Raw genomic sequence first — 15,170 nt, forward strand, 5'->3', positions numbered from 1 at the left:
CGATACATAATTAAAAATTGTATCGTACAAGCACATACATTTTAATAATAACATTATCGAAGGATAATAACACCGCAGGCGACTTTTTTTCACTATGAGAGCAAATTTGTGATGTGTGTTTATCTCACTTATCTGGTCGAGTCGCCACGCTAGGCCCCTCCTGAGTCCGGGCTCCCAGGCTAAAGCCCTGTCAGCCCCCTTCCCCTTGTAGGGGCCATGGTACCTACTAATACCTTGGGAACGACGAACTCAGGTGGTGTCATGAGTGAAGTCTGGTATTTTGGGGATCAGAGAGAGGCATCAAGGATTCGTGTTACGCATTGTGTGTTTATATGTTTTGATGTCACATAATATTAGGCAAAGGCATAGTAAGAACACAATTATTTAATTTGATAACGCTCCGCGCAGAGTTGGGTTTATTTATTCGAAACGTTGCAGTTACACAAGCATTGATTTTACGGGTATATTATAAAGATTAGATAATTAAACATAAGGGATGGGCGATTATTATAGTTACACTTGTCACATGTCACTGATGGGCGGATTAACATTAATTGGGGTTACGCTATATCGTTGATGGATCGGTTCACTTTAATTGGAATTACACTGTATCACTCTTTCGTTTCATTTTATTTCGGTAGATTTGACCCGTGACTTAGAAACCAAATCGGTCCGTCTTTTCGCTGTAGGGATGGGATCTGCTAACTGCTTGTTTTCACAAAACTCAGCACAACCCTTGGAGGAAGATTCTGGTGAAGGGCGAAGGGGAAATTAACAAACTGTAAGCGGAGCGAGCCTACAAAACTTCTGTTTCTTTGGTTTGCTCGACCGGCAACTAACCGGTAGGTATGCTCTGTACCTGGGGCTCGACCTTCGAAAAGATTGCTTTTGCCATATTGTTTGTGAGGCAGAGCTGGTAAACTTTCATCAGGGGTTGCAAACTTGCTGGGCATATAGTGATTTCACGAGACGGTAGTCGTTGTTTTATGTAAGGTTCCTGATATGGGGTCGGCGACGTCTCTTCGCGAGGGGTTGTTTTTGGTATCACTACCTATTTTTTGTGAAATAAAAGATATTTATAGAAAAATAAACAATATTGTTCTAGAAAATATGCATTTTATGTAATATGTTTTTGTTTTAATTATAACATGAGACACACAATCAAAGCATTTATTTCAATAATACATAAGTTCCTACCTACCTAGCGTTTTTTCCCCAAACTATTTTAATACGGAGATTATCTTATTTCTTTTCCTAACTTTATTGCAACCCACGTGTTTTAACATAATATTTATGTTTGAATTAAGTTATGTACTCGTAGGAACAGTAGGCGATTCCCCGTCATTTATTCACGTTTTGGAAACACTATAATCTTAATTTCGCCTACTAAAATCCATGTTTAATACTTCTCGGTGTGCTTTTAAACATTACACATTCCAATTAGGTATCTACACAATAATACAAAACTTTGTTCTGTCCTTTTTATAGTGAAGAAAAACCGGTTGCAAACCTCATCATCTCGGAATGGCTGGGAATATGCTCCGAGAGGGAAAAAAAATCCAGTCGGTCCATCCAGCTGTCTGGCCCATCAAGCCGTCCGACCTGGTTGCCACAAAGGCCAATTAATGAGTAGGTAGATTGACAGACGTGAAAATATACGTTTGCTCATAGGTCAACATTAAATTGTATTTCGGCTGTGATAATAATTGAGCGATCGAAATCGAATCTACCGCCGAAATAATATTGCACCGAGTCTTATTAAGTAATATAAGTATTACCTAATTAAAGTGTAGGTACAGCTAAATTCTACTTGTAAATAATTAAAATATATTCTTGTGCAATGTGTTACAATGTCGATGATTTGGTCAGCTGAAGAACCTTAGATATTATACTGTAGCTAGGTATACCTAATACTATTTTGAATCGCCAGTGATTTTTTTATGATTACCCTATCGACACCTATGCAAATTGTAAATTATTGTAAGCTTTTATCTGTAACTAAAGTACGCACGATGGTTTTATACACTTAAACGGTGTTACATAGATATGTCAAATGTTGTTTCGAATCGGCTTTTATTTTAAGTTAGCGAAAGGACCGTAAGACAAACGAATAGGTTAGGATGCAGACAGGATTACGCGATGTAATAGACGTTGCCAAACAGCTGAAATGTAGATGGGCGGGGCACATTGCTCGCCGAAAGGACGGCCGCTGGACAAATGCCGTCATCCAATGGTACCCAAGGGACACGAAACAGCCACAGGGTCGCCCTAAAAGCCGCTGGATTGACGAACTGATAAAGTTCGGCGGAAATAGGTGGCAGCGAACGATACAGGACCGAGAGAGTTGGAAGAAGCTTGGGGAGGCCTTCATTCAGCAGTGGATTGACCCCGGCTGATGATGATGAGTGTATATATATATATATAATCAAAATATTGAATACAAACCTAGATACAATAATTGTACATTAAAAGAGAATAAAATGAGAATATTCATTCGTATTAGGCTTTTGGCTGAGTGGGCATCTGCCATTGTGACATTTAAATATGAATTGATTTAACATAAATACTTTTCAAGTAAAGCTAGTGAATTAAAATAATCGATATGTCGGTACTAGGGATCCCGAGCTATTTTTGATAACTATGAATCCCGGGATTGATAAACCTAATCCCGGGATTTCGGGATTGATTTTTTTATCAATTTTTATGGAAAATAAAATAAAAGCGAAAATATAACAGAAAAAATACTTTTAATAAAAAATAACTACATTAGAAATAAACTGAGTTTGAATGAAGTTTGATTTATACCCATGTGTAGGTTGCCGATTCATTTTATTTTTTTCACATAAATTATTAATACTGAGAAAGATTGGAACAAAACAATGCTTCGCACTTTAATCGATAATCGATATGTCGGTACTAGGGATCCCGAGCTATTTTTGATAACTATGAATCCCGGGATTGATAAACCTAATCCCGGGATTTCGGGATTGATTTTTTTATCAATTTTTATGAAAAATAAAATAAAAGCGAAAATAAAACAGAAAAAATACTTTTAATAAAAAATAACTACATTAGAAATAAACTGAGTTTGAATGAAGTTTGATTTATACCCATGTGTAGGTTGCCGATTCATTTTATTTTTTTCACATAAATTATTAATACTGAGAAAGATTGGAACAAAACAATGCTTCGCACTTTAAAAAAAGTAATTCCACCATGATATCATACGTTTTACGGCAGTTTCATATTTGGCTGACTAATTAGATTTATGAAGCGGAAAGGCCATAAGTACGCCATGATTATTTGCTTCACTATTTTAAATTTCGCTAATCCATTCATTATGTCTTTACTATCAGAAACAGCAATCTCATATTAAATTCACATTATTATTTATATTACAATATTATTTACTCCATTAAACTTATGTACGTCCAAGATTGAACGTATACAATATTAACAATAAATGTCTTAAATAGTATAAATTATACTAGATTTATTTTTGACCGATTTTATCAATGTTATTTGTAAATATAAAAATTTTATATTAACAATGGAAAAAAATGTCAATCCCGGGATCCCGGGATTGTCAAATTGTAATCCCGAAATCCCGGGATCGGAATTTTGGCTCGGGATTGGATTCCCTAGTCGGTACCAAGACACGCTTATATCTCCGCAATATGCATTAGACTATAGAATTTCTACGGCTGAATTAAATATTTTATGTAAACATCATCGGTAAATATTGATTTGAATGATTACATTAATTTAAAAACGGCGAGGACGTCTTGCTGAAATTTATTATTTTTGTGTTAAATTTTAATATAAAGTTAGTGGCAATTATTTTTAGTTAATTTAGTAATGTGTTTAAATTTGGGAGCCATACTGAGAAGCTACATGGTGGTATAACGTTTCATAGTTACGTTAATAATAATGAGATTAATTGAGATTCTTCTGTGGGTTATATGCGATAAAACCGGCTTCATTTTGCCGAACAATGGCCACTCTCTTTAATTATTACCTATTATAAAAAATTAAAAAAAAAACTATACCTTTTGCTTTTAGACTGTTGGAGATATGTTCGAAAATTGTCAACTACAAAAATCTAATTTATAATTTTACAATTACTGAAAAACATACGTCCATATTCGAGGTTAGAAGTGCTTACGTAGTTAACAATCCCCTTTATTACACGTGCAACAATTGAACAGTAAGTAATTTAAGACTTAACCTTATTCTAAAAATAGAGCTTGTATGCTATTTTCAAAGCATGATCCTGGACATTCATTAAACGTTGTAGATAATCTATTTTAATCATTTTATAGCCTTATTATCCTATATATTTATTTTAAACATTTGATGACTGCATAAAGTATTTTTATTACATAAAATAGTATTCTTTTAAACCTCTCGCTCTAATGTTTTAAAATATAGTAATATGTCGGTACATCCATGTGCAGTGGTGTTAATATTTTTTAGATTTATTAATTTTTAAACACATTTACAAAACCATTAGTAAAAAGCCTTTTTATTTCTTACAAACAGAAGTAAAAGACAGTTAAATGACTATATCTAATGAATATAATATATATAACCTATGAATATATCTATTATATATATATATCTATCTATGGTTGTATTATCTACTTATTTTCTAGTTTATATAATATTAATTATTTTTTTTTTTTTTTTTTGATATTTTTTGTATACTTAATACAAAATATATATTAAGATTTTTTTTTTTTTTTGTATATAATACTATAAGATAATGTTTGTAATTGAACAATGGTATGTTATTAGTTTGTAAGAACCCCTCTTCGGGTGAAGGCCTCCTCCAAAGTGTTAATTTCTGCCCTCTCTGGTTTCTTTCTTCATACCCGTTTGATGTCGTAGCTAAGTATTCGTCTTGTCTGGGTTGGCCTATTTTTGCATTTAGGTCGCCCATTATTATAAAAGTTTTGTGTGCTTGGTTACTAGCGTTGTTTACATTTGTATACAAAGTATCATTTTCTTCTTCTTTCGCTATTTCTTTGGGTGCGTATACTTGTATCCTCTTGCTCCAATGTTTTAAAATATAGTAATATTCAGGTATATCCATTTACAGTGGTGTAAATATTTTTTAGATTTATTAATTTTTCAACGCATTTACAAAACCATTAGTAAAATTAATATTAACATTATATAGTGACATATTTACGAAAATAAATATATTTTTTAATCTTTGTGATCCCAAATTTGACGATACTGATTATAAGCTATGTGTTTGACCATTCAAATGTGATAAACATCATACGAATAATGTTTGCTTTATAATAATAATTATTGACCTAAGAATAAGGTAGTATTTTTTTGAAATATGCCATTTCAATTGGCATTTCCCAGTGGTTAAGCAACAACATACTGCCGTAGCCATAAATTGACAAACTATAAATGAAGTAGGGAGTAAGATCATGTAAACGCGCGTGTTTGAACATGTGGCTTAGCCACTGGGAAATGTCAATGAAAATGGCGTATTTCAAAAAATACTAACTTATTCTTAGGTCAATAATTATTATAAAGCAATCATTATTCATAGCATGTTTATCACATTTGAATGTTCAAAGACATAGCTTATTATCCGTATCTTCAGAATTATCTTCAAATGTGTTAATCGTGCCCATTTTTTGAATAATAAAATGCCTAATTCTTGTCAAATTTGTTTTCACAAAGATTATAAAATATATTTTTTATCGTAAATATGTCACTATATAATGTTAACATTAATTTTACTAATGGTTTTGTAAATGCGTTTAAAAATTAATAAACGTAAAAAATCTTAACACCACTGCACATGCATGTACTGAAATATGACTATATTCTAAAACATTAGAGCGAGAGGTTTAAAAGAATACTATTTTATGTAATAAAAATACTTTATGCAGTCATAAAATGTTCAAAATAAATATAAAGGATAATAAGGCTTCAAAATTTTGTAAATAGATTATCTACAACGTTTAAGGAATGTCCAGGATAATGCTTTTAAACTAGCATAAAATTTCCATTTCGACCTACGCTGAGCATGTGGGCCGTTAAACCTTATTCAAAGCGAACGTTTTCTTTTTTCAAACATTCAAATAGGTTATTGATAAAATTCTTACTTGTATATTATATTAGTCTTGTTTTGAGTCGCGAAAATAATCTTTAACGTGTATCTGGGTTGCGACTTAAAATCGTAACCTAACATCAGACGGAATGGCAGAATTCATAGTTTAAATTACCTGGCTAAATATTCTTCAATTCAATATTTTGCAAACATGACGAAGAATGTCGGATGAGCAATGCCAATAAAAGTTTTTGTTAAATTATTATGATAAAATGTTACTATGATGACTCCGGTTTGTCCCGAGACACATACATTGGCTGTGCAGATACGATGGAAGATAAAGTATGCAATTTTTTTTAAATTTAGTGATATAAAGTTATTTAAATGGGCCTTATTGGGTTATCAATTCTACTTAAATAATATCGCTTCGTAAAGAGATCTCGCTATTTTAAGAGCCGATAATCTACATTGATAAAGCGTCAATTACATTGAGCTACTTTACGAGCTGTTTGTTGGCGAATTTAAAAGCGGGCGATTCAGCTACTGCGATTGTGATGACACATAAAACTTTCCATTCACTGAAAAGCCAACAAGCTAGCGACTATTTTGACAGAACGTAGTTCGTTTTTTACCGGGAGGTCGCTACTACGCACTACTGCGCAGACGCAGTAGGCCCACACGCCGTGTACCGTGTAAAGTTGACAGGCTTTCAACTTTTCTCGGTAGATTGTTTAAAATCTGCTTGTTAGCTTGTTCGATGATGACACTGGGCGAATTTACAGGCAGATTGTAAATTCGCCAACTAACAGCTAGTAAAGTAGCTCAATGTAATTGACGCTTAACACACACAAATATATCATCTTCTGAACAACTCTTTGCAGAAATGCATCTTAGTATTAAGTTGTATACTTCAAAATCAAGCTTTTAATTTTTCTCGTGAATATTTAAACAATTTTAAAACTTTCCACAAAATCATTTTATAGGTAAATTTCACAGGCAATTATGACAGTAAAAGAAATAATTGTATGAAATGGGTTGATATTTCGCTTTGTTTAAGCGATGTAACTGCACTTACATTAGCTAATTCGTAGTTTTGTCACCAGAATGGATTGATTGATGTAGTTTTAGAATTTGATCAGTTCTACCTGAGAAGTTACACACATCGCATTGATGTGATTGTTGGTCCGTGTGGGTATGTTTGTGTTTGTCGAGACTTTGTTTATTCGAGCATTTATATGAGCACACTTCACATTCAAATAGTTTTTCACCTGTATGCGTACTTTGATGTCGACGGAGACCAGTTTTTGTCGTGCCTTTAAATGAGCACATATCACATCCAAATGGCTTTTCACCCGTATGGGTAAATTTATGAACGATTAGATTGCTTCTAAACGAGCATCTGTACGTGCATAAATCACATTTATACGGTTTTTCACCTGTGTGAATAAGTTTATGTTGTTTGAGAGTACCGTTGGTCAAGCATTTATACGGACATACATTGCATTTATACGGTCTGTCTCCTGTATGGATAAGTTTATGTGTTACAAGATTAGTTTTAAACAAGCATTTAAATGAGCACACATCACACTTATATGGCTCTGCATCGGTGTGAATAAGTTTATGTGTAGAAAGATAACTACTTGTCGAGCATTTAAATTGGCATTCATCACATTCAAAAAGCTTGACACCACTGTGGGTAAAATTATGTCTGCGTAGATTACTCTTAGAGGAACATTTATACGGGCATATATCACATATGAATAATCTTTCATTTGTATGGATAAGTTTATGTCTGGCAAGACTACTTTTAATCGTGCATTTATACGAGCATAAATCGCATGCGTGTGGTTTATCACCTGTATGGATAAGTTTATGTGCGGTGAGTTGACTGTTGGTCGAGCTTTTATAAGGGCATACATCACATTGAAATGGTTTTTCACCGCTATGTATCATTTGATGTATTCTCATTTTACTCTTTGAAATACATTTATAAGAACATTCGTTACATGTATGATAATCCTCTTGGGTTTTATCTACATGACACATTTTTTGATGTAATTTTAATTGGCTGGTTGAATTACATTTAAAGGAACACATATTACAGATATGACTATTATCATCGGAGACTTTTAGATTAGATTGATCGGGAATTGCGACACTGTGAACAAATTTGTGAGAATTTAACACTTGGACGGAACCAAATACATCGCTACAATAACTGCAAATAAAGTTTCTTGGGAAATGTTTTACTTTTTTCAACTTAATTTGAACTTCTTTTGGTAAATTGTAAGTTGCGATTTCTTGTTTAACTATTTGCTTGTCTAAATTTATTTCGAAAAACCGTATAGTGTCGTCTTGAGTCTTGCCAGATGTTGATTCAAATGGTTTCAGGGTGTCGTTTTGAATGTTACACTTTTCAATCAGTGTAATGTGTGAAGTGTGAGTGTTGCTAGCCGATGAATTCCAATCGGTACTCTGATGTCGTGAGACACATTGCTCGTTATTCATCTGTAAAATAATAATTGGGTTAAATTTAGATAATTGTAAATCTAGTATTTCATATAATAATCAAACATCTTATCGAGGGTATACTGACAGAATGCATTATTTCAGTTTTTGCTGTTTTTCTGTTTAAAATGCCAAAATATATACAATTTTACGCTCTACGTCCTGGTAAAACGCACAAAGGCATAGGATATTATAATGCTGAGAAAAAAGAAACATTATTAAATCATACTGTTATTTTTTTATTATGATAGAAAGCATGATAATGACCTAATGCATTCTGCGGATACAAAAAACATGACTTGTAACATGTCGTATAATATTGTGTTTGCCTTTATAATGTAGAAATAATGTTTTTAAATCATAAAAAAGTCTGCGTGGGAGAACGCTTTGAAAAAAAAAATGTCCTTTTTGCGGTTATCTCAGAACTTGTTTTAATGAGTTAATGCTTTCTGTCAGTTTACCCTCGTCATTATAATGTTTGAGGCTTTCACGGTTGTTTTTTTATCGTAGTGGATTTTTGTGTTTCCACCGTGTGTCCTATTTCCTTCCTTACTCGACGGGCTCGTTGCAGAGGCCATTATCAAGAGATGATACATTTTATGATGAAAATGTAGTGTAAAGAAGGAAGAAGGACACACGGTGGAACCCCAAAAATCTACTACGGTCAAACATCTTAATTCGACTAAGATGAGATCAAGTAATTGAATCACGTTATGCATTTGTAGAGATAACAAAGTAACATTTAAAAGAAGTTTTGAATCTGGCAGAAGAGCATTAAGTAAAATAAAATCAGAGAAAAATAAAGATGCATCTAAGATGAAATATGAGAATGGTCGGTCACGATTTATAACCTTACAATTATTATATAGTTATAGTGCCCATCCAGAACACCCACGGTGGCCGCGCGGCTTAAGCGTTGAACTATCACGCCGTGGGTCTCCTGATACTGAGTCTGGCAAGTATACATATTGTTTTTCAATTTGTGTGTGAGTCAAGCATCTCTAAACGTAAAGCATCTCTTCGTGATAACCTCAATCACAGTAGGTTGTTGTGTCTCCTCACGAACTCGGTTGTTTGTAACGTGGTTGTACCAATGTATCCCTAAGATTCAGAGGAGACATCGATTTTCAAAGCTCAAAAGACGAGACTCTTGAAGGTTAGTAAGATGCCATGTCTCACAGCCATACAGGAGCACAAGTAGCATGCACGCGTTAAACAACGACATTTGGTCCTCACATACATACAACAATACTCATCGATAGAATAATAGTAAAACTATTTTGTCACAATTTCGTGTGCGTCGGTAATTTTTAAGCTAAGCTAGGTATCGGTACGTGGTTTCTAACGAAGCCACTGGATTATTCGCATATTGTATTTTTTCCTTGATTTGCCGCCCCTAACAAATGCATGAACTGCCTACCCCCGCGGGACATCGCCGATTGTGTCCGAAACACAAAGTTAAAAACGTAAATATATGCGGGGAAATACACTTACAGCATGTGAAACGTTTTCAGTTATTGGTATATGGCAGTCGTCATTGTAAGTTAGTCCACATGAGAAATCGACTTCAGATGTTTCAGTTATTTCAGGTTTGATGTTAACCTACAAAACAAAATCATTTGAAAATAAAAATCAACAAAAATAAATTGATAATTTTGTGAAAAGTATCCCATACAACAAAATAATAGTATATGGAAGGCTCTCTCAACTAAACTATAGGTATATACGTTAATTTGATATACCTATTATTTACGATTGTAAGTGGTTGAGCCATATTTATTCACATGTATTCCTTATTTCCCCACCCACCACAAAACTCCTTAGTGTTGTCACAAAACCAGGTAAGTGCGGAGTTACGGTCATAATTCGAGCGCAAATGCAAAAAAACATTCAGTTAGATCGACACAGCGGACGCGTGCGGGTTTCTAAGTGGCGCACTCAGGATTTAATATTGGGAGGGGCCCAAGGAGGAGAATATAAATTAGTCACATAGGCTCTTTATCTTCTTCATATAATTATTTTTACATATTTTCACAACACACGTCGGTATATTTTTACAGTTTCTCTTAGTTTTTTTATAATTGGAGGCATAGTGGCGGTAACCGTTGAGCGTGTCATCACCGACTGGCGGATTGGAAGTGACTAACAGCGATCATGCTGGACATGTGCGCTTAGTATGCTAAAACAGTACTCAAATAATATCGGCTGTGCTACACGCTTGGTCTAGAGAGCTACACTATTTATGCCGAATTCCACTGAAAAAAAATGTTCTTTTGATTTACATCACCACCGACTGTAGTGGATGTAGTCGTTGTTTTCACCGAATCTTTATCGTCGATTTTTCGTTTTTTATTGAGCTTTCAAAATACGAGTATTAATTGAAAATGGACAAAAAAGTATTATTGCATTTAACTTATACACAAACCTAATCAACACAACACAGTCTGATTTCTCGTTTATCGGTCTTTAAGATTAAAGGCGGTGTGAAACACTACATTAACGTTTTTCAAATCGTATAGTGAATTATTGGCGATTTTTAATACATCTATTTTAATAATGGACCTGTCGAATATCGACACATAAGAATCATAAAATATATTGTACAATTATATAATTTAAAATGTTTATGGTCATCAAGTATAATATCGCTTTTTTTACTATTAAAGCTAATTTATGATGTGTGTTTATCTCATTTATCTGGTTAACCCGACACGCCAGGCCCCCCATAGCCCGGCCCCCGGGCTAGAGCCCTCTCAGCCCTCCCCAGCCATGACCTACATCACTCCGGAATTCGGGTGGTTTTTGACAGTTCCATTAGGGATTGGGTTTCTAAAAAAACCCGTGTTTCGAAATTTTTGTGATAGAAATTAAAATCTAAGAAATTTTTCTAAAAAGGTGCTGGAGAATAATAACAAATCATTTTTTTGCCGAGTTTTTATTTGTCTAAGCCCAATGTATAGTTTATTGCCTTTCAATTTCAATGTTTAAAATTATTCTGATTTTTTTCATGTTTAGAGGGTGCCAGGGCCCCTTGCTTTCTAGTTTATTCTTAATAGCTTTCTGTCGCTTAGTGACTGACTCAATAATACAGACTGATTCAGAAGTAGTTCATCAGCTTGATATAGTGTGACCATCTTCTGAATACCTGACACTTCACATCACCAATCATCATCATTCATCAACCTCACATTATCATCCATAAATAAGTGTACTTTAAAGTGCCGCGCACCGGGTAACCCAAACAAACAATACCGCGCGAGTGATAGTACAACCAGACCACGGATCCATCATAAATCCTCATAAAGGTCATTGTAATCGCTCCCACCCTTAGATGCGGAATCCACATCACCCTTAAAATTACAGTCTACTTGCGAAAAGCGCCACCAGTTAGATTGTATTGTCTTTTCATTGTGGCCATCTGTTATCTGTTTGGTTGGTTACAATCCGAGGAATAGCTGCTGCATTTCATTAATAAACCAAATGTGTATATATTCAGTAGGCGTTGTAACATAAAAAATCAGAATTCAAATCACTGTAAAACTAGATAGAAAGAGAAATATTTAAATTATTGCAGAATTAAATACCTCAAAAGTGCACCCAATTGTCTCCACGTGTTCTTGCTTGACGGGCGATTGTGAAGTATGGCCTTTCGGGCTGTGATGGGAGTTACATGACTTAGAGACACCACCGAGCGTTGCTTGAGTATCGTATTCGATGTCTTCTGGTTCAATTTTAATGTCCATTTTCAAAAATAAATGAATGAATACAGGATTATCGGACAAATTGTGGACGGATATGTGAAAGTCAACTCAAAAGTGACAGTGACTGCAATCAAGTGTTGCTATCATTGGAATTACAATGCATCAGTGTTGCCATCTTTGCAAAGTGGAAATATAGTACAGAGCCTCCGAAATTATAGTATTTGGGGAAAAAATATAGTACGCATTGTCATCTGCTGAAAATGTATAGGTTTTTTGTTTCTCAGGGAAAAAACGGAGAATTAGAGAAACTCCGAGACCCTTTTTATTTAGGTGCCTCTTCGCACCAACAATGCTTACCGAAGAATTCAAGAAAATATCATTTTAAACCAAAGTCAAGGATTTTTTTTACGTTTTTCGAGCAGTTTTTTTCCAAGTTCTCCAAATCTTCTTATAGGTATTGCAAAAATATAGTAGGTACTTTGCACCAATTTATCGAACAAAAATATCAAAATTTTAGCAGGCACTTTTTACATATTTATTCCGATACCTATTCAAAATTATAGTATTTTGGGCATACTCATTATCATCATCAGGTGTGCGACAACCCGGTGCGGGTCTTGGCCTCCTCCAACAGCTCCCTCCACATGTCCCTATCCAGTGTGGCCGCTTTCCAATTTGGTACCCCTAGAACACGGCAGTCATTGGCAGCTCCATCCAACCAGCGAATCTTTGGCCTGCTTATTTTTCTACGCCCATCACTCTGCTTGCCGGTTCATTGTCATTCATACGGTGCACATGACCTAGCCATCGCAGTCTCCCAATCTTAATTGATTGAACTGCGCTGCAATCTTCGTATAGCCCATAGAGCTCAGCATTATTCGTCGTTGTTTTGTAAAAAGGGCGAGTCAACCATTTTGGCGAAATCGAGATTTTAATGCAAATACAATATGTACCCCACTAGCTTTGTTGTGTAAAAACGGCGAATTTTTATCTCCACAGGAAAGTACTTAAAAACGATAATCGACTAAAATTAAATTAATTAAAATTACGAAATAAAAAGCAAATGTGACATATTAGGCCTTTTAAAATATTATATAATAATACCTATTATAATGACAGAATTCTTTCTAAGCTTTATTATAAACTTGTTGGATATTTATAATCATATACAGGTAAAAAACTAATAAATGTCAAAAGTTAAAAATCCTCCTCCTGTAAAGTAGCATTTTGGTTAATTCGCCCTTTTTACAAAACAACGACGAATCTTCTCCTCCAATAATTGGTGCCGTCCCTGATCGTTCCATTATTGTATACGGCGGAGAATTTTTCTTTCAAAAATGTTCAGGGCTCGTTTATTTCGCAGAGTTAATGTCCAGATTTCCGATGCATAGGTGAGCACTGGGTCTACAAGACGTGTCTTGTAAAGAGTGCTTTTAGTTCGGCGAGATAGTGTGCGGAACTTATTATATCTTAACAGGCCAAAGTTATTTTTATTGAAACTGTCCACCGTATCAAACTTGTATGTACCGATATCTAGCTTTGGTGTGTCTTTTCGTGGTATGACATAGACAGGCATGTATTTAGTTTTTGCCTCGTTTATTTGTAAGCGCATTCTTTTGGCAGAGGCTTCTAGTAAGTGCTATGAATGCCTTTTTCATCTGATATGGCAATGATGTCGATATCATCGGTATAATTACGCCAGCAACTGCACAGGCTTAGTAAATATCGTGCCGCTGCCACGTGCATCAACCATTCCATATCTAGCGCAATACTGAAAAGAAGGTATGCCAGAGCGTCACCTTGCCTGAGGCCATTCAGTGATATAAATGGTTCGGATATTTCCGCTTGAAGCTTCACCCGGCATTGTACTGGCATCATTGTCATCTATATAGCTACTTACTAGCAAAAAACTAATGTGCTTTAAACAATAAGGCTACGGGTATCCTACTTAATTAAGACGAATTTAACTAGTAAGCTAGTTGAAATGATTTTAATTTGACTAAATCACACAAATCTCCACGGTGTAGGACCAACATTTTTACCTGACAGCACACTCAGTAACCCTTTAGCGGGCATACGCCAATTCCGATTACATATGTAGCCTCCAACATTATGGGTCATATTTATACCAAATCTGTATGAAACGTCACCCGTATTGCTTAAAATAACTCTGCGGGAATGCGCGCAGAGCATAAACGTAACAATGCGCAGTGAAGCTAACTGTAAAAAAAAATATGTCAGTTTGACGCTGCCGGCTACATTTGTATCCTGTGCGCATTCTGTCATTTGTGTATTTGGGTATGTCAAATCATATTCTGAATATTTATGTACTATAATTAATATAAAATCATAACAGAGACATTATTTTATGCAATTTTCTTACTGTAAAGTTTTCTTGTATGAAAAATAGCCTCAATTTCACACCGCGGTGCCAATGTTTGAAAAACCTTTTTATCTAATTTTAAGAATTTGATTGCTGGGCGATGATTTGTATCATTTAAAAATATGATTATAAAATTAATAAAAAAATATGTAGTGGTACAAAAAATTATGCCTCACTTGTTATTAGATATTATATCAGCATGTCATGTGAAATTGTCATGTTAAAAATCTTCATTCGATAACAACTGCCGTTTTTATAAACATATGCATACAATAACAATTTTTAATGTATTCGTACTGTATCCAGTGGTAGCCAAGAGGTACAAAACGTCCGCAAGGTAGACCTAGAGACCGCGACAATGACTGTTATAATGTAAGTATATTATATTTCATGTGTATAAATATAACGAAGACGATCTATAACTCGACTCAGTCACTTGCTCTCGATATTCGTCTCAGATTCTCGTGCTTGCCATGCGATCATCATCAAACAGATCGCA

The 15,170-nt window shown here is 34.6% G+C and overlaps 1 protein-coding gene across 3 annotated transcripts; it reads right to left on the reverse strand.

Moving 5' to 3' along the window:
• Positions 1–386: 386 nt before the first annotated feature.
• Positions 387–12,426, reverse strand: LOC147076704 (uncharacterized). Of its 3 annotated transcripts, none has more exons than XR_015069685.1 (4): positions 12,172–12,426; positions 10,082–10,189; positions 7,155–8,587; positions 387–1,051 (listed from the first exon to the last, which is right to left on the reverse strand). XR_015069685.1 is itself a non-coding variant. In XM_085941328.1 (4 exons), the coding sequence occupies exons 1-4, from the start codon at positions 12,328–12,330 to the stop codon at positions 963–965; spliced, it is 1,008 nt and encodes a 335-aa protein (XP_085797454.1). In that variant the 5' UTR covers positions 12,331–12,397; the 3' UTR covers positions 387–962. The 3 variants fall into 3 exon arrangements, 1 of the variants encoding a protein (XP_085797454.1); XR_015069686.1 differs by having other exon boundaries at positions 7,348–8,587; positions 12,172–12,424; XM_085941328.1 differs by having other exon boundaries at positions 7,936–8,587; positions 12,172–12,397.
• Between the last annotated feature and the right edge of the window lie 2,744 nt (positions 12,427–15,170).

Source organism: Rhyacophila brunnea, unplaced genomic scaffold (assembly GCF_057557595.1).
Source record: "Rhyacophila brunnea isolate RB1 unplaced genomic scaffold, BYU_Rbru_1.0 scaffold_13, whole genome shotgun sequence".
In the NCBI taxonomy this organism is placed as follows: Eukaryota; Metazoa; Arthropoda; class Insecta; order Trichoptera; family Rhyacophilidae; genus Rhyacophila; species Rhyacophila brunnea.

Excerpts from the sequence above, each read along its gene's own strand:
- LOC147076704 (XM_085941328.1), bottom strand. The coding sequence starts at position 12,330 with ATGGACATTAAAATTGAACCAGAAGACATCGAATACGATACTCAAGCA. Across the intron at positions 10,190-12,171 it reads CAATTGGGTGCACTTTTGAG|GTTAACATCAAACCTGAAAT; the intron begins GTATTTAATTCT and ends TTTGTTTTGTAG. Across the intron at positions 1,052-7,935 it reads ACATAAACTTATCCATACAG|GTAGTGATACCAAAAACAAC; the intron begins GTGATAAACCAC and ends CACAAAAAATAG.